The sequence below is a fragment of the Hyla sarda genome, chromosome 12 (assembly GCF_029499605.1).
Source record: "Hyla sarda isolate aHylSar1 chromosome 12, aHylSar1.hap1, whole genome shotgun sequence".
Classification (NCBI taxonomy): domain Eukaryota; kingdom Metazoa; phylum Chordata; class Amphibia; order Anura; family Hylidae; genus Hyla; species Hyla sarda.
In genome coordinates, this window is record NC_079200.1 from 2,045,741 (window position 1) to 2,067,544 (window position 21,804).

The window sequence follows — 21,804 nt, forward strand, 5'->3', positions numbered from 1 at the left end:
GCAGTGCCTGGTTTCCTCCAGACATAATGCTGCCCCCACCATGATCACTGTAGGGATGGTATTGGGCAGGTGATGGGCAGTGCCTGGTTTCCTCCAGACATAATGCTGCCCCCACCATGATCACTGTAGGGATGGTATTGGGCAGGTGATGGGCAGTGCCTGGTTTCCTCCAGACATAATGCTGCCCCCACCATGATCACTGTAGGGATGGTATTGGGCAGGTGATGGGCAGTGCCTGGTTTCCCCCAGACATGATGCTGCCCCCACCATGATCACTGTAGGGATGGTATTGGGAAGGTGATGGGCAGTACCTGGTTTCCTCCAGACATGATGCTGCCCCCACCATGATCACTGTAGGGATGGTATTGGGCAGGTGATGGGCAGTACCTGGTTTCCCCCAGACATGACGCTGCCCCCACCATGATCACTGTAGGGATGGTATTGGCAGGTGATGGGCAGTACCTGGTTTCCCCCAGACATGATGCTGCCCCCACCATGATCACTGTAGGGATGGTATTGGGCAGGTGATGGGCAGTGCCTGGTTTCCCCCAGACATGATGCTGCCCCCACCATGATCACTGTAGGGATGGTATTGGGCAGGTGATGGGCAGTACCTGGTTTCCTCCAGAAATGATACTGCCCCCACCATGATCACTGTAGAGATGGTATTGGGCAGGTGATGGGCAGTACCTGGTTTCCCCCAGACATGATGCTGCCCCCACCATGATCACTGTAGGGATGGTATTGGGCAGGTGATGGGCAGTACCTGGTTTCCCCCAGACATGATGCTGCCCCCACCATGATCACTGTAGGGATGGTATTGGGCAGGTGATGGGTAGTACCTGGTTTCCTCCAGACATGATGCTGCCCCCACCATGATCACTGTAGGGATAGTATTGGGCAGGTGATGGGCAGTACCTGGTTTCCCCCAGACATGATGCTGCCCCCACCATGATCACTGTAGGGATGGTATTGGGCAGGTGATGGGCAGTGCCTGGTTTCCCCCAGACATGATGCTGCCCCCACCATGATCACTGTAGGGATGGTATTGGGCAGGGTCAGATCCTTGTAGATTTATATACGGCTCCTATTTGGCTTCAGCAGGCAGTTATACCCGGAGGTCCACTTTAAATTGAGTGTCACCCGATCATCAGATTAATCAACCATTAAATGTCTGTTGGGCCCTAAACATTTCCTTGTATGTTCCTGGTTATTGTTGTCATTGAGGTGATGGCGGAGCTCCACTTAATAGGAAATGTAACATTTTGTATGGGGTCAGTAGGTGCGCGCTATTTACACCACACGACCCGACGTGTTTAGCCAACACTCCGCCATTACAAAGTGTGTTTATACCAACAATATGTCGGGTCACCGGGCCAGGCAGGAGCGTCCTGATACTGCGCAATATTTCCAGATCCTGTACGGCAAGTGGGGGGTGCGGCGCTGTTCAGACCTGTCAGATCCTGCCGGAGAACGGCGTCTGAACTATATTGTGAATCATTTACAATTATACAGCGATAGGTGGTTCTCATGGGAAAGTTGTCAGACATGTCCATTGTATCAAGGGGAATCTGTATGTCTCCATCTATCCAAAACTACAACTCCCAGCATGCCCTGACTGCATCACTCATCGTATAGGGCTGTGGTCTCCAAACTGTGGGCCTCCAGATGTTACATAACTACAACTCCCAGCATGTCCTGACTGCATCACTCATTGTATAGGGCTGTGGTCTCCAAACTGTGGGCCTCCAGATGTTACATAACTACAACTCCCAGCATGTCCTGACTGCATCGCTCATTGTATAGGGCAGTGGTCTCCAAACTGTGCACCTCCAGCTGTTACACAACTACAACTCCCAGCATGTCCTGACTGCATCACTCATTGTATAGGGCAGTGGTCTCCAAACTGTGCACCTCCAGCTGTTACACAACTACAACTCCCAGCATGTCCTGACTGCATCACTCATTGTATAGGGCGGTGGTCTCCAAACTGTGGACCTCCAGATGTTACATAACTACAACTCCCAGCATGCCCTGACTGCATCACTTATTGTATAGGGCAGTGGTCTCCAAACTGTGCACCTCCAGATGTTACACAACTACAACTCCCAGCATGTCCTGACTGCATCACTCATTGTATAGGGCAGTGGTCTCCAAACTGTGGACCTCCAGATGTTACACAACTATAACTACCAGCATGCCCTGACTGCATCACTCATTGTATAGGGCAGTGGTCTCCAAACTGTGGACCTCCAGATGTTACACAACTACAACTCCCAGCATGTCCTGACTGTATCACTCATTGTATAGGGCAGTGGTCTCCAAACTGTGCACCTCCAGATGTTACACAACTACAACTCCCAGCATGTCCTGACCGCATCGCTCATTGTATAGGACAGTGGTCTCCAAACTGTGGACCTTCAGATGTTACACAACTACAACTCCCAGCATGCCCTGACTGCATCACTCATTGTATAGGACAGTGGTCTGCAAATTGTGGACCTCCAGATGTTACAAAACTACAACTCCCAGCATGCCCTGACTGCATCACTGATTGTATAGGGCAGTGGTCTCCAAACTGTGGCCCTCCAGATGTTACAAAACTACAACTCCCAGCATGCTCTGACTGCATCACTCATTGTATAGGGCAGTGGTCTCCAAACTGTGGACCTCCAGATGTTACATAACTACAACTCCCAGCATGTCCTGACTGCATCACTCATTGTATAGGGCAGTGGTCTCCAAACTGTGGGCCTCCAGATGTTACACAACTACAACTCCCAGCATGTCCTGACTGCATCACTCATTGTATAGGGCAGTGGTCTCCAAACTGTGGACCTCCAGATGTTATACAACTACAACTCCCAGCATGCCCTGACTGCATCACTCATTGTATAGGGCAGTGGTCTCCAAACTGTGGACCTCCAGATGTTACACAACTACAACTCCCAGCATATCCTGACTGTATCACTCATTGTATAGGACAGTGGTCTCCAAACTGTGGTCTTCTAGAGGTTGCAAACTACAACTCCCAGCAGGCCCGGACAGCCTCTGACTGTCCGGGCCTGCTGGGAGTTGTAGTTTTGCAACAGCTGGAGTCACACTGGTTGAGAAATCATGGTCTAGGCAATAGCATAGGATAAGGGGCCTTGAGAAAAATTTGGCACCACTTATCCCATATAGAAAGAAATGATCAGGCGGGTAATACATCTGCCTGATCCTTTTTCATTGAATGGATCCAATACTTTCGTGTTTTCACAAAAAAATAAATCTCGGTTTATGAATTTTACAGTAAGTTGTTTATTAACTACAACCAGAGACGGAGAGATAAGCGGTGATGTAGACGGAGAGATAAGCGGTGACGTAGAAGGAGAGATAAGCGGCGACGTAGAAGGACGGGGAGAGAAGCGGTGACGTAGACGGAGAGATAAGCGGTGACGTAGAAGGACATAGAGATAAGCGGCGACGTAGAAGGACGGGGAGAGAAGCGGTGATGTAGACGGGGAGATAAGCGGTGACGTAGAAGGAGAGATAAGCGGTGACGTAGAAGGACATAGAGATAAGCGGTGATGTAGAAGGAGAGATAAGCGGTGACGTAGAAGGACATAGAGATAAGCGGTGACGTAGACGGAGAGATAAGCGGTGACGTAGACGGAGAGATAAGCGGTGACGTAGACGGAGAGATAAGCGGTGACGTAGACGGAGAGATAAGCAGTGACGTAGACGGAGAGATAAGTGGTGACGTAGACGTAGAGATAAGCGGTGACGTAGACAGGGAGATAAGCAGTGACGTAGACAGGGAGATAAGCGGTGACGTAGACAGGGAGATAAGCGGTGACGTAGACAGGGAGATAAGCGGTGACGTAGACGGGGAGATAAGCGGTGACGTAGAAGGAGAGATAAGCGGTGACGTAGAAGGAGAGATAAGCGGTGATGTAGACGGGGAGATAAGCGGTGATGTAGACGGGGAGATAAGCGGTGACATAGAAGGAGAGATAAGCGGTGACGTAGAAGGAGAGATAAGCGGTGACGTAGAAGGAGAGATAAGCGGTGACGTAGAAGGAGAGATAAGCGGTGACGTAGACGGGGAGATAAGCGGTGACGTAGAAGGAGAGATAAGCGGTGACGTAGAAGGAGAGATAAGCGGTGACGTAGACGGGGAGATAAGCGGTGACGTAGAAGGAGAGATAAGCGGTGACGTAGACGGGGAGATAAGCGGTGACGTAGACAGGGAGATAAGCGGTGACGTAGAAGGAGAGATAAGCGGTGACGTAGACGGGGAGATAAGCGGTGACGTAGAAGGAGAGATAAGCGGTGACGTAGAAGGAGAGATAAGCGGTGACGTAGACGGGGAGATAAGCGGTGACGTAGAAGGAGAGATAAGCGGTGACGTAGACGGGGAGATAAGCGGTGACGTAGAAGGAGAGATAAGTGGTGACGTAGACGTAGAGATAAGCGGTGACGTAGACAGGGAGATAAGTGGTGATGTAGACGGGGAGATAAGCGGTGACGTAGAAGGAGAGATAAGCGGTGACGTAGACGGGGAGATAAGCGGTGACGTAGAAGGAGAGATAAGCGGTGACGTAGACGGGGAGATAAGCGGTGACGTAGAAGGAGAGATAAGCGGTGACGTAGACGGGGAGATAAGCGGTGACGTAGAAGGACGGGGACACATAAGTGCCAAGAGTCGTCGTCTCCACTGTCCGTCCTGATGATAAATTGTAAACCACCTCTGCACTGGAGTCATGTGACCTGCTTTTTGGTGTCTTTTTAGATGATAATTAGACTCTATTAAAGGAGGCCTCCGGACAGTATTCTTCTGTAGGCTCAGGAGCCCTGATTACAATATTTCTTTCATTTCATTGCTACACTGTCCCATGGAGTCAGAGGGGCGGTAGAAGGGTCCTATTCACACCACTGATTCCACCCCCCTGAGCCTGATTTGAACCCCCCCCCCCCCAATCAGGGCAAATTTACTCCCACTTGAGCCTGATTTCCCCCTTTACTTTAGAGTAGTGCGGGGCGATATACCGGTTCATACCGAATACCGTTTTTTATCTCTGTACGATATGAATTTTTCCTATACCGCAGTACCGGCCGGGCCCCTCCCCCCTTCGAATGAATGAATACCACTACTTTAGAGGTCTTATTTCCGGGGGCCTTGTGTACAGAGCACAGCTTATATGAAGTAGTGGTTTTATGGGATTCTACAGGGTCGCACTATTCCTGTCATGTGATACTAGAACCCTCCTCATTCACCTAAACATCATCTACATACACAACTTCTGGCATCACGAACCATCACTGCGCAATCTTAACGTAAAAGTCGCCATCCATTCTACCTTATCACAGATTCACCCCCCCCTTGGGCCTAATTTACTTCCATTGAGCCTGATATACCCCCCCCCCCCCCCCTTGAGCCTGATTTCCCCCCCTTGAGCCTGATTTACCCCCCCCCCCCCCCCTTGATCCTGATTTACCCCCCTTGATCCTGATTCACCCCCCTTGATCCTGCATTAAACTTATCTAATGCATCCTTTATTTTTGTCTTGCAGAATAATCTCCTGCATGAAGAGATCTCCAGCGATGATTCTGATTTTGAGATAATTGACGACGATGAAGCGAAGAATAAACCGAAAAAAGGAGGTGAGAAACCCAAAGAAGAAGTGGAGGAGCCGGTGTTAATAGGGAGCAGCCAAATTCTGGGGAGCGATGACGTCAGACAGGTCAGTGAGCTCTAATACTAGAAATAATTCAGTGGGGTAGCTAAAGGCTTCCAAGGCATGCTGGGAATTGTAGTTCTACAGCTGGTTGGGAAACATTGCTAGATATTATAGAATAATCCTGAAATCTTGCAGTTTTCCATTCTGGGACTAAACTAATCAGAGACTTCCTGTACTGTACAGATCACTTCCCAGCAGTCTCCTCCTTGCCAGTATATAGATTAGAGGTGCACACGATAGATGGTGCTCACAGCTCAGCCTCCCCCTCCCTGTAGAATGACCTGTGTTAAGGTCACCAAGCACGCCCAGACATCATTTCCATTCATGTCAATGGGACAGCTCCTGCTGTGGCTGGTAATGGCGGGCCTGGAGAAGGTGCGTAGTCGTTATCAAAGGGGGGGGGGGGTAATGACTGATCAGACAACAGATGCCATATGAATATTGCCAAGCAAGGCCTGGAGAGAGTCATGGAGAGCCGACTAAGGATAGAGTGCTGCACTGTGGGGGTTATGGGCCTTGTTGTTGCCTTTTGGAGGGGTCAGATCTGGGACGCCTGCTGGCCCTGAAAAAGACATCACTCATGGAGGGAACCAAGGTGATTGGGTGGTGCTCAGACCTGGCGGAGGCTACAGTGGTATATTGTATGGACACTGTGTGTGGTGTTGAGTGGTATATTGTACGGACACTGTGTGTGGTGTTGAGTGGTATATTGTATGGACACTGTGTACGGTGTTGAGCGGTATATTGTACGGTGTTGAGCGATATATTGTACGGTGTTGAGCGGTATATTGTACGGTGTTGAGCGGTATATTGTACGGACACTATGTGGTGTTGAGCGGTATATTGTACGGTGTTGAGCGGTATATTGTACGGTGTTGAGCGGTATATTGTACGGTGTTGAGCGGTATATTGTACGGTGTTGAGCGGTATATTGTACGGTGTTGAGCGGTATATTGTGTGGTGTTGAGCGGTATATTGTACGGTGTTGAGCGGTATATTGTACGGTGTTGAGCGGTATATTGTACGGTGTTGAGCGGTATATTGTACGGTGTTGAGCGATATATTGTACGGTGTTGAGCGGTATATTGTGTGGTGTTGAGCGGTATATTGTACGGTGTTGAGCGGTATATTGTGTGGTGTTGAGCGGTATATTGTACGGTGTTGAGCGGTATATTGTACGGTGTTGAGCGGTATATTGTACGGACACTATGTGGTGTTGAGCGGTATATTGTACGGTGTTGAGCGGTATATTGTACGGTGTTGAGCGGTATATTGTACGGTGTTGAGCGGTATATTGTACGGTGTTGAGCGGTATATTGTACGGTGTTGAGCGGTATATTGTACGGTGTTGAGCGGTATATTGTACGGTGTTGAGCGGTATATTGTACGGTGTTGAGCGGTATATTGTACGGTGTTGAGCGGTATATTGTACGGTGTTGAGCGGTATATTGTGTGGTGTTGAGCGGTATATTGTGCGGTGTTGAGCGGTATATTGTACGGTGTTGAGCGGTATATTGTACGGTGTTGAGCGGTATATTGTACGGTGTTGAGCGGTATATTGTATGGTGTTGAGCGGTATATTGTACGGTGTTGAGCGATATATTGTACGGTGTTGAGTGGTATATTGTACGGTGTTGAGCGGTATATTGTATGGTATATTGTACGGTGTTGAGCGGTATATTGTACGGTGTTGAGCGGTATATTGTACGGTGTTGAGCGGTATATTGTACGGTGTTGAGCGGTATATTGTACGGTGTTGAGCGGTATATTGTACGGTGTTGAGCGGTATATTGTACGGTGTTGAGCGGTATATTGTACGGTGTTGAGCGGTATATTGTACGGTGTTGAGCGGTATATTGTATGGTATATTGTACGGTGTTGAGCGGTATATTGTATGGTGTTGAGCGGTATATTGTACGGTGTTGAGCGATATATTGTACGGTGTTGAGCGGTATATTGTGTGGTGTTGAGCGGTATATTGTATGGTGTTGAGCGGTATATTGTACGGTGTTGAGCGGTATATTGTGTGGTGTTGAGCGGTATATTGTATGGTGTTGAGCGGTATATTGTACGGTGTTGAGCGATATAATGTACGGTGTTGAGCGGTATATTGTATGGTGTTGAGCGGTATATTGTATGGTGTTGAGCGATATATTGTACGGTGTTGAGCGGTATATTGTACGGTGTTGAGCGGTATATTGTACGGTGTTGAGCGGTATATTGTACGGTGTTGAGCGGTATATTGTGTGGTGTTGAGCGATATATTGTACGGTGTTGAGCGGTATATTGTACGGTGTTGAGCGGTATATTGTACGGTGTTGAGCGGTATATTGTGTGGTGTTGAGCGGTATATTGTATGGTGTTGAGCGGTATATTGTACGGTGTTGAGCGGTATATTGTACGGTGTTTAGCGGTATATTGTACGGTGTTGAGCGGTGCACACGATAGATGGTGCTCACAGCTCAGCCTCCCCCTCCCTGTAGAATGACCTGTGTTAAGGTCACCAAGCACGCCCAGACATCATTTCCATTCATGTCAATGGGACAGCTCCTGCTGTGGCTGGTAATGGCGGGCCTGGAGAAGGTGCGTAGTCGTTATCAAAGGGGGGGGGGGGGTAATGACTGATCAGACAACAGATGCCATATGAATATTGCCAAGCAAGGCCTGGAGAGAGTCATGGAGAGCCGACTAAGGATAGAGTGCTGCACTGTGGGGGTTATGGGCCTTGTTGTTGCCTTTTGGAGGGGTCAGATCTGGGACGCCTGCTGGCCCTGAAAAAGACATCACTCATGGAGGGAACCAAGGTGATTGGGTGGTGCTCAGACCTGGCGGAGGCTACAGTGGTATATTGTACGGACACTGTGTGTGGTGTTGAGTGGTATATTGTATGGACACTGTGTGTGGTGTTGAGTGGTATATTGTATGGACACTGTGTGTGGTGTTGAGCGGTATATTGTACGGACACTGTGTGTGGTGTTGAGCGGTATATTGTATGGACACTGTGTACTGTGTGTGGTGTTGAGCGGTATATTGTATGGACACTGTGTACGGTGTTGAGCGGTATATTGTACGGTGTTGAGCGGTATATTGTACGGTGTTGAGCGGTATATTGTACGGTGTTGAGCGGTATATTGTACGGACACTATGTGGTGTTGAGCGGTATATTGTACGGTGGTGAGCGGTATATTGTACGGTGTTGAGCGGTATATTGTACGGTGTTGAGCGGTATATTGTACGGTGTTGAGCGGTATATTGTACGGTGTTGAGCGGTATATTGTACGGTGTTGAGCGGTATATTGTATGGTGTTGAGCGGTATATTGTACGGTGTTGAGCAGTATATTGTACGGTGTTGAGCGGTATATTGTACGGTGTTGAGCGGTATATTGTGTGGTGTTGAGCGGTATATTGTGTGGTGTTGAGCAGTATATTGTACGGTGTTGAGCGGTATATTGTACGGTGTTGAGCGGTATATTGTACGGTGTTGAGCGGTATATTGTACGGTGTTGAGCGGTATATTGTATGGTGTTGAGCGGTATATTGTACGGTGTTGAGCGATATATTGTACGGTGTTGAGTGGTATATTGTACGGTGTTGAGCGGTATATTGTATGGTATATTGTACGGTGTTGAGCGGTATATTGTACGGTGTTGAGCGGTATATTGTACGGTGTTGAGCGGTATATTGTACGGTGTTGAGCGGTATATTGTACGGTGTTGAGCGGTATATTGTACGGTGTTGAGTGGTATATTGTACGGTGTTGAGCGGTATATTGTACGGTGTTGAGCGGTATATTGTACGGTGTTGAGCGGTATATTGTACGGTGTTGAGCGGTATATTGTACGGTGTTGAGCGGTATATTGTATGGTGTTGAGCGGTATATTGTACGGTGTTGAGCGATATATTGTACGGTGTTGAGCGGTATATTGTGTGGTGTTGAGCGGTATATTGTATGGTGTTGAGCGGTATATTGTACGGTGTTGAGCGGTATATTGTGTGGTGTTGAGCGGTATATTGTATGGTGTTGAGCGGTATATTGTACGGTGTTGAGCGATATAATGTACGGTGTTGAGCGGTATATTGTATGGTGTTGAGCGGTATATTGTATGGTGTTGAGCGATATATTGTACGGTGTTGAGCGGTATATTGTACGGTGTTGAGCGGTATATTGTACGGTGTTGAGCGGTATATTGTACGGTGTTGAGCGGTATATTGTGTGGTGTTGAGCGGTATATTGTACGGTGTTGAGCGATATATTGTACGGTGTTGAGCGGTATATTGTACGGTGTTGAGCGGTATATTGTACGGTGTTGAGCGGTATATTGTGTGGTGTTGAGCGGTATATTGTATGGTGTTGAGCGGTATATTGTACGGTGTTGAGCGGTATATTGTACGGTGTTTAGCGGTATATTGTACGGTGTTGAGCGGTGCACACGATAGATGGTGCTCACAGCTCAGCCTCCCCCTCCCTGTAGAATGACCTGTGTTAAGGTCACCAAGCACGCCCAGACATCATTTCCATTCATGTCAATGGGACAGCTCCTGCTGTGGCTGGTAATGGCGGGCCTGGAGAAGGTGCGTAGTCGTTATCAAAGGGGGGGGGGGGGGTAATGACTGATCAGACAACAGATGCCATATGGATATTGCCAAGCAAGGCCTGGAGAGAGTCATGGAGAGCCGACTAAGGATAGAGTGCTGCACTGTGGGGGTTATGGGCCTTGTTGTTGCCTTTTGGAGGGGTCAGATCTGGGACGCCTGCTGGCCCTGAAAAAGACATCACTCATGGAGGGAACCAAGGTGATTGGGTGGTGCTCAGACTTGGCGGAGGCTACAGTGGTATATTGTATGGACACTGTGTGTGGTGTTGAGCGGTATATTGTACGGTGTTGAGCGGTATATTGTACGGTGTTGAGCGGTATATTGTACGGTGTTGAGCGGTATATTGTACGGTGTTGAGCGGTATATTGTACGGTGTTGAGCGGTATATTGTATGGTGTTGAGCGGTATATTGTATGGTGTTGAGCGGTATATTGTACGGTGTTGAGCGGTATATTGTGTGGTGTTGAGCAGTATATTGTACGGTGTTGAGCGGTATATTGTACGGTGTTGAGCGGTATATTGTACGGTGTTGAGCGGTATATTGTATGGTGTTGAGCGGTATATTGTACGGTGTTGAGCGATATATTGTACGGTGTTGAGCGGTATATTGTATGGTATATTGTACGGTGTTGAGCGGTATATTGTACGGTGTTGAGCGGTATATTGTACGGTGTTGAGCGGTATATTGTACGGTGTTGAGCGGTATATTGTACGGTGTTGAGCGGTATATTGTACGGTGTTGAGCGGTATATTGTATGGTATATTGTACGGTGTTGAGCGGTATATTGTACGGTGTTGAGCGATATATTGTACGGTGTTGAGCGGTATATTGTACGGTGTTGAGCGGTATATTGTGTGGTGTTGAGCGGTATATTGTACGGTGTTGAGCGGTATATTGTACGGTGTTGAGTGGTATATTGTACGGTGTTGAGCGGTATATTGTGTGGTGTTGAGCGGTATATTGTACGGTGTTGAGCGGTATATTGTACGGTGTTGAGCGGTATATTGTACGGTGTTGAGCGGTATATTGTACGGTGTTGAGCGGTATATTGTACCGTGTTGAGCGGTATATTGTACGGTGTTGAGCGGTATATTGTACGGTGTTGAGCGGTATATTGTGTGGTGTTGAGCGGTATATTGTGTGGTGTTGAGCGGTATATTGTGTGGTGTTGAGCGGTATATTGTACGGTGTTGAGCGGTATATTGTGTGGTGTTGAGCGGTATATTGTACGGTGTTGAGCGGTATATTGTACGGTGTTGAGCGGTATATTGTGTGGTGTTGAGCGGTATATTGTGTGGTGTTGAGCGGTATATTGTACGGTGTTGAGCGGTATATTGTATGGACACTGTGTGTGGTGTTGAGCGGTATATTGTATGGACACTGTGTGTGGTGTTGAGCGGTATATTGTATGGACACTGTGTGTGGTGTTGAGCGGTATATTGTATGGACACTGTGTGTGGTGTTGAGCGGTATATTGTACGGTGTTGAGCGGTATATTGTACGGTGTTGAGCGGTATATTGTACGGTGTTGAGCGGTATATTGTGTCTCCATGCGTGTTACTGTGTAAATGAATGGGGTTTCTTTTGCAGATCGCTCAACAATTGCCGCCTAAAGTCGTCTGCTGCTCCTGGCGGCTGCAGTACAGTACGGACAAACACGGCTTCAGCCTGAGGACCATGTACCGCACTATGAACGCCCTCAGCGCGCCCGTATTACTGCTCGTCAAGGATCATGAAGGAAAGGTAAGTATATGGCGGTGAGAGAGATGGTAGAGGGATTTATTATCATGTGACATTCGTCTACCAGGTGACAATGTATTCAGAAAGTATTCACACCCTGTTATGCTGCTCTTGGATCCCCATTATTCTGCCCTCAATGCTTCATAATTATAAAGTCATCACAGAATTTTGGATTTTTTTTTACAAATTTATTAAAAATTAATAACTAAAACTTCACATAGACAAAAGTATTCAGACCCTTTACTATGACACATGACCTTTATCTCTGACTCCTCCCATTTCTCCTGATCATCTCTGAGATGTTTCTCCACCTTGATTGGAGTCACCTGCGGTAAATTCATCTGATTGGAAGATTGAAGACTTTCTGGATACATTGTATATAGTGATCGGATACATTATATAGTGATCGGATACATTATATATAGTGATCGGATACATTGTATATAGTGATCGGATACATTGTATATAGTGATTGGATACATTGTATATAGTGATTGGATACATTGTATATAGTGATCGGATACATTGTATATAGTGATCGGATACATTGTATATAGTGATCGGATACATTATATGTAGTGATCGGATACATTATATATAGTGATCAGATACATTGTATAGTGATCGGATACATTATATGTAGTGATCGGATACATTGTATATAGTGATCGGATACATTGTATATAGTGATCGGATACATTATATGTAGTGATCGGATACATTATATATAGTGATTGGATACATTATATATAGTGATCGGATACATTGTATAGTGATCGGATACATTATGTATAGTGATCGGATACATTGTATAGTGATCGGGTACATTGTATAGTGATCTGATACATTGTATAGTGATCAGATACACTGTATATAGTGATCGGATACATTATATGTAGTGATCGGATACATTATATATAGTGATCGGATACATTGTATAGTGATCGGATACATTGTATAGTGATCGGATACATTGTATAGTGATCGGATACATTATATATAGTGATCGGATACATTATATAGTGATTGGATACATTATATATAGTGATCGGATACATTATATAGTGATCGGATACATTATATATAGTGATCGGATACATTATATATAGTGATCGGATACATTATATAGTGATCAGATACATTATATAGTGATCGGATACATTATATATAGTGATCGGATACATTATATATAGTGATCGGATACATTATATATAGTGATCGGATACATTATATATAGTGATCGGATACATTGTATATAGTGATCGGATACATTGTATATAGTGATCGGATACATTATATATAGTGATCGGATACATTGTATATAGTGATCGGATACATTGTATATAGTGATCGGATACATTATATATAGTGATCGGATACATTATATATAGTGATCGGATACATTATATATAGTGATCGGATACATTATATATAGTGATCGGATACATTATATATAGTGATCGGATACATTATATATAGTGATCGGATACATTATGTATAGTGATCGGATACATTATGTATAGTGATCGGATACATTGTATAGTGATCGGGTACATTGTATAGTGATCTGATACATTGTATAGTGATCAGATACATTATATGTAGTGATCGGATACATTATATATAGTGATCGGATACATTATATAGTGATTGGATACATTATATAGTGATCGGATACATTATATAGTGATCCGATACATTATATAGTGATCAGATACACTGTATATAGTGATCGGATACATTATATGTAGTGATCGGATACATTATATATAGTGATCGGATACATTATATAGTGATCGGATACATTATATAGTGATCGGATACATTATATATAGTGATTGGATACATTATATAGTGATCGGATACATTATATAGTGATTGGATACATTGTATATAGTGATCGGATACATTATATGTAGTGATCGGATACATTATATAGTGATCGGATACATTATATAGTGATAAGATACATTATATATAGTGATCGTATACATTATATAGTGATCGGATACATTATATATAGTGATCGGATACATTGTATAGTGATCGGATACATTGTATAGTGATCGGATACATTGTATAGTGATCGGATACATTGTATAGTGATCGGATACATTATATATAGTGATCGGATACATTATATATAGTGATCGGATACATTATATATAGTGATCGGATACATTATATATAGTGATCGGATACATTATATATAGTGATCGGATACATTATATATAGTGATCGGATACATTGTATATAGTGATCGGATACATTGTATATAGTGATCGGATACATTATATAGTGATCGGATACATTATATAGTGATCGGATACATTATATATAGTGATCGGATACATTGTATATAGTGATCGGATACATTGTATATAGTGATCGGATACATTGTATATAGTGATCGGATACATTGTATATAGTGATCGGATACATTATATATAGTGATCGGATACATTGTATATAGTGATCGGATACATTGTATATAGTGATCGGATACATTGTATATAGTGATCGGATACATTGTATACGGGTCTGATCTTCTCTCTTCTTGCAGGTGTTCGGGGTCTTCTCCTCCTCGGAGCTCCGGGTTCTCCCCTCTTTCTATGGGACGGGGGAGACCTTCTTGTTTAGTTTCTCTCCGCAGTTACAGGTATTAATCCTCGTTTGTGATGAGGAGAATTTACATTATTATCGTCTACACACAGAGCATTTATAACAACCTGTATACACACAGAGCATTTATAACAACCTGTATACACACAGAGCATTTATAACAACCTGTATACACACAGAGCATTTATAACAACCTGTATACACTTACAGAGCATTTATAACAACCTGTATACACACAGAGCATTTATAACAACCTGTATACACTTACAGAGCATTTATAACAACCTGTATACACTTACAGAGCATTTATAACAACCTGTATACACACAGAGCATTTATAACAACCTGTATACACTTACAGAGCATTTATAACAACCTGTATACACACAGAGCATTTATAACAACCTGTATACACACAGAGCATTTATAACAACCTGTATACACACAGAGCATTTATAACAACCTGTATACACTTACAGAGCATTTATAACAACCTGTATACACACAGAGCATTTATAACAACCTGTATACACTTACAGAGCATTTATAACAACCTGTATACACTTACAGAGTATTTATAACAACCTGTATACACACAGAGCATTTATAACAACCTGTATACACACAGAGCATTTATAACAACCTGTATACACATAGAGCATTTATAACAACCTGTATACACTTACAGAGCATTTATAACAACCTGTATACACTTACAGAGCATTTATAACAACCTGTATACACACAGAGCATTTATAACAACCTGTATACACACAGAGCATTTATAACAACCTGTATACACTTACAGAGCATTTATAACAACCTGTATACACACAGAGCATTTATAACAACCTGTATAAACACAGAGCATTTATAACAACCTGTATACACACAGAGCATTTATAACAACCTGTATACACACAGAGCATTTATAACAACCTGTATACACACAGAGCATTTATAACAACCTGTATACACACAGAGCATTTATAACAACCTGTATACACACAGAGCATTTATAACAACCTGTATACACTTACAGAGCATTTATAACAACCTGTATACACACAGAGCATTTATAACAACCTGTATACACACAGAGCATTTATAACAACCTGTATACACACAGAGCATTTATAACAACCTGTATACACACAGAGCATTTATAACAACCTGTATACACACAGAGCATTTATAACAACCTGTATACACACAGAGCATTTATAACAACCTGTATACACACAGAGCATTTATAACAACCTGTATACACACAGAGCATTTATAACAACCTGTATACACTTACAGAGCATTTATAACAACCTGTATACACTTACAGAGCATTTATAACAACCTGTATAAACACAGAGCATTTATAACAACCTGTATACACACAGAGCATTTATAACAACCTGTATACACACAGAGCATTTATAACAACCTGTATACACACAGAGCATTTATAACAACCTGTATACACACAGAGCATTTATAACAACCTGTATACACTTACAGAGCATTTATAACAACCTGTATACACACAGAGCATTTATAACAACCTGTATACACACAGAGCATTTATAACAACCTGTATACACACAGAGCATTTATAACAACCTGTATACACACAGAGCATTTATAACAACCTGTATACACACAGAGCATTTATAACAACCTGTATACACTTACAGAGCATTTATAACAACCTGTATACACTTACAGAGCATTTATAACAACCTGTATACACTTACAGAGCATTTATAACAACCTGTATACACTTACAGAGCATTTATAATAACCTGTATACACACAGAGCATTTATAATAACCTGTATACACACAGAGCATTTATAACAACCTGTATACACTTACAGAGCATTTATAACAACCTGTATACACTTACAGAGCATTTATAACAACCTGTATACACTTACAGAGCATTTATAACAACCTGTATACACACAGAGCATTTATAACAACCTGTATACACTTACAGAGCATTTATAACAACCTGTATACACACAGAGCATTTATAACAACCTGTATACACACAGAGCATTTATAACAACCTGTATACACACAGAGCATTTATAACAACCTGTATACACTTACAGAGCATTTATAACAACCTGTATACACACAGAGCATTTATAACAACCTGTATACACTTACAGAGCATTTATAACAACCTGTATACACTTACAGAGTATTTATAACAACCTGTATACACACAGAGCATTTATAACAACCTGTATACACACAGAGCATTTATAACAACCTGTATACACATAGAGCATTTATAACAACCTGTATACACTTACAGAGCATTTATAACAACCTGTATACACACAGAGCATTTATAACAACCTGTATACACACAGAGCATTTATAACAACCTGTATACACACAGAGCATTTATAACAACCTGTATACACACAGAGCATTTATAACAACCTGTATACACTTACAGAGCATTTATAACAACCTGTATACACACAGAGCATTTATAACAACCTGTATAAACACAGAGCATTTATAACAACCTGTATACACACAGAGCATTTATAACAACCTGTATACACACAGAGCATTTATAACAACCTGTATACACACAGAGCATTTATAACAACCTGTATACACACAGAGCATTTATAACAACCTGTATACACTTACAGAGCATTTATAACAACCTGTATACACACAGAGCATTTATAACAACCTGTATACACACAGAGCATTTATAACAACCTGTGTACACACAGAGCATTTATAACAACCTGTATACACACAGAGCATTTATAACAACCTGTATACACACAGAGCATTTATAACAACCTGTATACACTTACAGAGCATTTATAACAACCTGTATACACTTACAGAGCATTTATAACAACCTGTATACACTTACAGAGCATTTATAACAACCTGTATACACTTACAGAGCATTTATAATAACCTGTATACACACAGAGCATTTATAATAACCTGTATACACACAGAGCATTTATAACAACCTGTATACACACAGAGCATTTATAACAACCTGTATACACACAGAGCATTTATAACAACCTGTATACACTTACTGTTAAATACACGGTCACCATTGAAGAAATAAGTGAGCAACTTGGTAAAAACATTTATTGCAAGTTTCTAGAAATCCTGGCAGACAGAATAGAACAAGAAATCTCAGGTACTGACAGTCCTTAGTATACAGTAGGTACAGTAGGTACAGCAGGAAGGGTAGGCGCGAGCTGGATCCATCTTGGGAAGTCCTAAGGTGGACACCTTTGTTAGCATCATGCTTTCATCAGGCTGGCTTGGTCTGGTCTGCTTGGCCACGCCCCCTCCATTCTTGTCTGTGGGAGGGGGCGTGTCAGCCCTCCTATAGACATAAATAGAGGGGCGTGGTGTGATGTCGCGAGGGGCGTGGCCATGATGTCACAACCACTGCCGCAGAAACTGTTTGTTTAGCACCCTGGGTGCTGCGGGAGATCGCGAGGCCCAAACAGCGGGAGTTTTTATCGTTTTTTCTTTTTTCTGATATATGATGTGGCCAAAAAACAGCAATTCTGGCATTTTATTTATTTATTTAGTTTGCATTTCTGTCGGTCACCAAGATCCTAAAAATGATATTTTAATAGTTTGGATGATTCCAGATGCCATAATACCAAATATGTTTATTATTATTACTATTTTTTTTTCTGTAAAATTGGAAAATAAGGGTGATTTTAATTTTTATTGCGGGAGGGGGTTTATATAATAACAAATATATATATTTTATTTATTGAAGTCACCACAGGAGACTATAATATGTGATCCTTAGATTGTATTCACTGTACGGGGAGATCGGCCATATTATTGTGGCCGTATAATAAATAAGTGACGATCCGACAGCTGGAGGAGGGTAAGGGGGACCTCTGCTGCCATTTTAACTCATCGTAGCCCTGCGATTGCGCTGTGGGAGTGCGGTAAGTAACACACAACCACCCGCACCTGTCATTTATTCTTTTAGATGCCATAATCTGCATTGATCAGTGTCTAAGGGGTTAATGTCGGGCTTCAACTGATAGCATCCGACACTCATCGCCTATGAAGCTTCATAGACACTCAGACAAGTGCACCCTGTGTCATTTAGGGGTTAATACAAATTGTTGCTCAGTCCCCCCCCCCGCGCCCCCCGTACGATAAGGACGTCATTAATAAATCTAGAGCAAATCTGTGTGAAGGGTAAAGAGATCCTATCATTGTGCCAAAAATACATGTGATAAAGTGGGCGCCAGGGCCCCGCCCATCAATCTGTCGGAAGGACGGGAGTTCTTATGTCCTATTTATTTTTATCCGCTCAACTGTATAATACCGGACACCTGACGGACCCCATTTAGGTTATTGGGATCTATCGGGACCCTGCAGTGTCAGCTGAGCTCCGACCGCTTTAGGGTTCATTCGGCGCAAAAAAAGAGCTGAACAGGTTGTAATAAGAATTTTTGGCGGTCTTCCTACAGGAGACATTTTTTTCCCACACCCCTCCGTAATAATGATTACACCTGATGTTAAGAGGAACCAGTGGGGTCAGGCGGAAGCCTCCCATAGATCTCTAGAACCAGTGGAGTCAGGCGGAAGCCTCCCATAGGTCTCTAGAACCAGTGGAGTCAGGCGGAAGCCTCCCATAGGTCTCAAGAACCAGTGGAGTCAGGCGGAAGCCTCCCATAGGTCTCTAGAACCAGTGGAGTCAGGCGGAAGCCTCCCATAGGTCTCTAAAACCAGTGGGGTCAGGCAGAAGCCTCCCATAGGTCTCTAGAACCAGTGGGGTCAGCTAAAAGCCTCCCATAGGTCTCTAGAACCAGTGTGGTCAGGCAGAAGCCTCCCATAGGTCTCTAGAACCAGTGGGGTCAGCTAAAAGCCTCCCATGTCTCTAGAACCAGTGGGGTCAGGCGGAAGCCTCCCATAGGTCTCTAGACCCAGTGAGGTCAGCTTGGAGCCTCCCATAGGTCTCTAGAACCAGTGGGGTAAACGAGGAGCATCCCATAGGTCTCTAGAACCAGTGGAGTCAGCTAGAAGCCTCCCATAGGTCTCTTGAACCAGTGGGGTCAGTCAGGAGCCTCCCATAGGTCTCTAGAACCAGTGGGGTCAGAGGGAAGCCTTCCATAGGTCACTAGAACCAGTGGGGTCAGCCAGGAGCCTCCCATAGGTCTCTAGAACCAGTGGGGTCAGTCAGGAGCCTCCCATAGGCCTCTAGAACCAGTGGGGTCAGCAAGGAGGCTCCCATAGATCTCTAAACAGTGGGATTAGGCAGTAGCCTCCCATAGGTCTCTAGAACCAGTAGGGTCAGCCAGGAGCCTCCCATAGGTCTCTAGAACCAGTAGGGTCAGCCAGGAGCATCTCTAGAACCAGTGGGGTCAGGCGGAAGCCTCCCATATGTCTCTAGAACCAGTGGGGTCAGGCGGAAGCCTCCCATATGTCTCTAGAACCAGTGGGGTCAGGCGGAAGCCTCCCATAGGTCTCTAGAACCAGTGGGGTCAGCTAGGAGCCTCCCATAGGTCTCTAGAACCAGTGGGGTCAACCAGGAGCCTCCCATAGGTCTCTAGAACCAGTGGGGTCAGCTAGGAGCCTCCCATAGGTCTGTAGAACCAGTAGGGTTAACCAGGAGCCTCCCATAGGTCTCTAGAACCAGTAGGGTCAGCCAGGAGCCTCCCATAGGTCTCTAGAACCAGTGGGGTCAGCTAAAAGCCTCCCATAGGTCTCTAGAACCAGTGGGGTCAGGCAGAAGCCTCCCATAGGTCTCTAGAACCAGTGGGGTCAGCTAGGAGCCTCCCATAGGTCTCTAGAACCAGTGGGGTCAGCTAAAAGCCTCCCATGTCTCTAGAACCAGTGGGGTCAGGCGGAAGCCTCCCATAGGTCTCTAGACCCAGTGAGGTCAGCTTGGATCCTCCCATAGGTCTCTAGAACCAGTGGGGTAAACGAGGAGCATCCCATAGGTCTCTAGAACCAGTGGGGTCAGCTAGAAGCCTCCCATAGGTCTCTTGAACCAGTGGGGTCAGTCAGGAGCCTCCCATAGGTCTCTAGAACCAGTGGGGTCAGAGGGAAGCCTTCCATAGGTCACTAGAACCAGTGGGGTCAGCCAGGAGCCTCCCATAGGTCTCTAGAACCAGTGGGGTCAGTCAGGAGCCTCCCATAGGCCTCTAGAACCAGTGGGGTCAGCAAGGAGGCTCCCATAGATCTCTAGAACCAGTAGGGTCAGCCAGGAGCATCTCTAGAACCAGTGGGGTCAGGCGGAAGCCTCCCATATGTCTCTAGAACCAGTGGGGTCAGGCAGAAGCCTCCCATATGTCTCTAGAACCAGTGGGGTCAGGCGGAAGCCTCCCATAGGTCTCTAGAACCAGTGGGGTCAGCTAGGAGCCTCCCATAGGTCTCTAGAACCAGTGGGGTCAACCAGGAGCCTCCCATAGGTCTCTAGAACCAGTGGGGTCAGCTAGGAGCCTCCCATAGGTCTGTAGAACCAGTAGGGTTAACCAGGAGCCTCCCATAGGTCTCTAGAACCAGTAGGGTCAGCCAGGAGCCTCCCATAGGTCTGTAGAATCAGTAGGGTTAACCAGGAGCCTCCCATAGGTCTCTAGAACCAATAGGGTCAGCCAGGAGCATCTCTAGAACCAGTACGGTCAGCTAGGAGCCTCCCATAGGTCTCTAGAATCAGTAGGGTCAGTCAGGAGCCTCCCATAGGTCTCTAGAACCAGTGGGGTCAGTCAGGAGCCTCCCTTAGGTCTCTAGAACCAGTGGGGTCAGGGGGAAGCTTCCCATAGGTCTCTAGAACCAGTGGGGTCAGTCAGGAACCACCCATAGGTGTCTAGAAACAGTGGGGTCAGCAAGGAGGCTCCCATAGATCTCTAAACCAGTGGGATCAGGCAGTAGCCTCCCACAGGTCTCTAGAGCCAGTAGGGTCAGCCAGGAGCCTCCCATAGGTCTCTATAACCAGTAGGGTGTGGCGGAAGCCTCCCATATGTCTCTAGAACCAGTGGGGTCAGGCGGAAGCCTCCCATAGGTCTCTAGAACCAGTGGGGTCAACCAGGAGCCTCCCATAGGTCTCTAGAACCAGTGGGGTCAGCTAGAAGCCTCCCATAGGTC

At 44.8% G+C, this 21,804-nt stretch overlaps 1 protein-coding gene across 2 annotated transcripts in view; it reads left to right on the forward strand.

Moving 5' to 3' along the window:
- The window catches only part of LOC130296645 (TLD domain-containing protein 2-like), a 37,172-nt gene that overhangs the window by 4,966 nt on the left and 10,402 nt on the right, over positions 1-21,804 (forward strand). For both annotated transcript variants that reach the window (XM_056548397.1, XM_056548398.1), the window contains exons 2-4: positions 5,556-5,726; positions 11,912-12,064; positions 14,625-14,720. In XM_056548397.1, the coding sequence (XP_056404372.1) occupies positions 5,556-5,726; positions 11,912-12,064; positions 14,625-14,720 (420 nt within the window). The remainder of the gene's footprint in view (positions 1-5,555; positions 5,727-11,911; positions 12,065-14,624; positions 14,721-21,804) is intronic.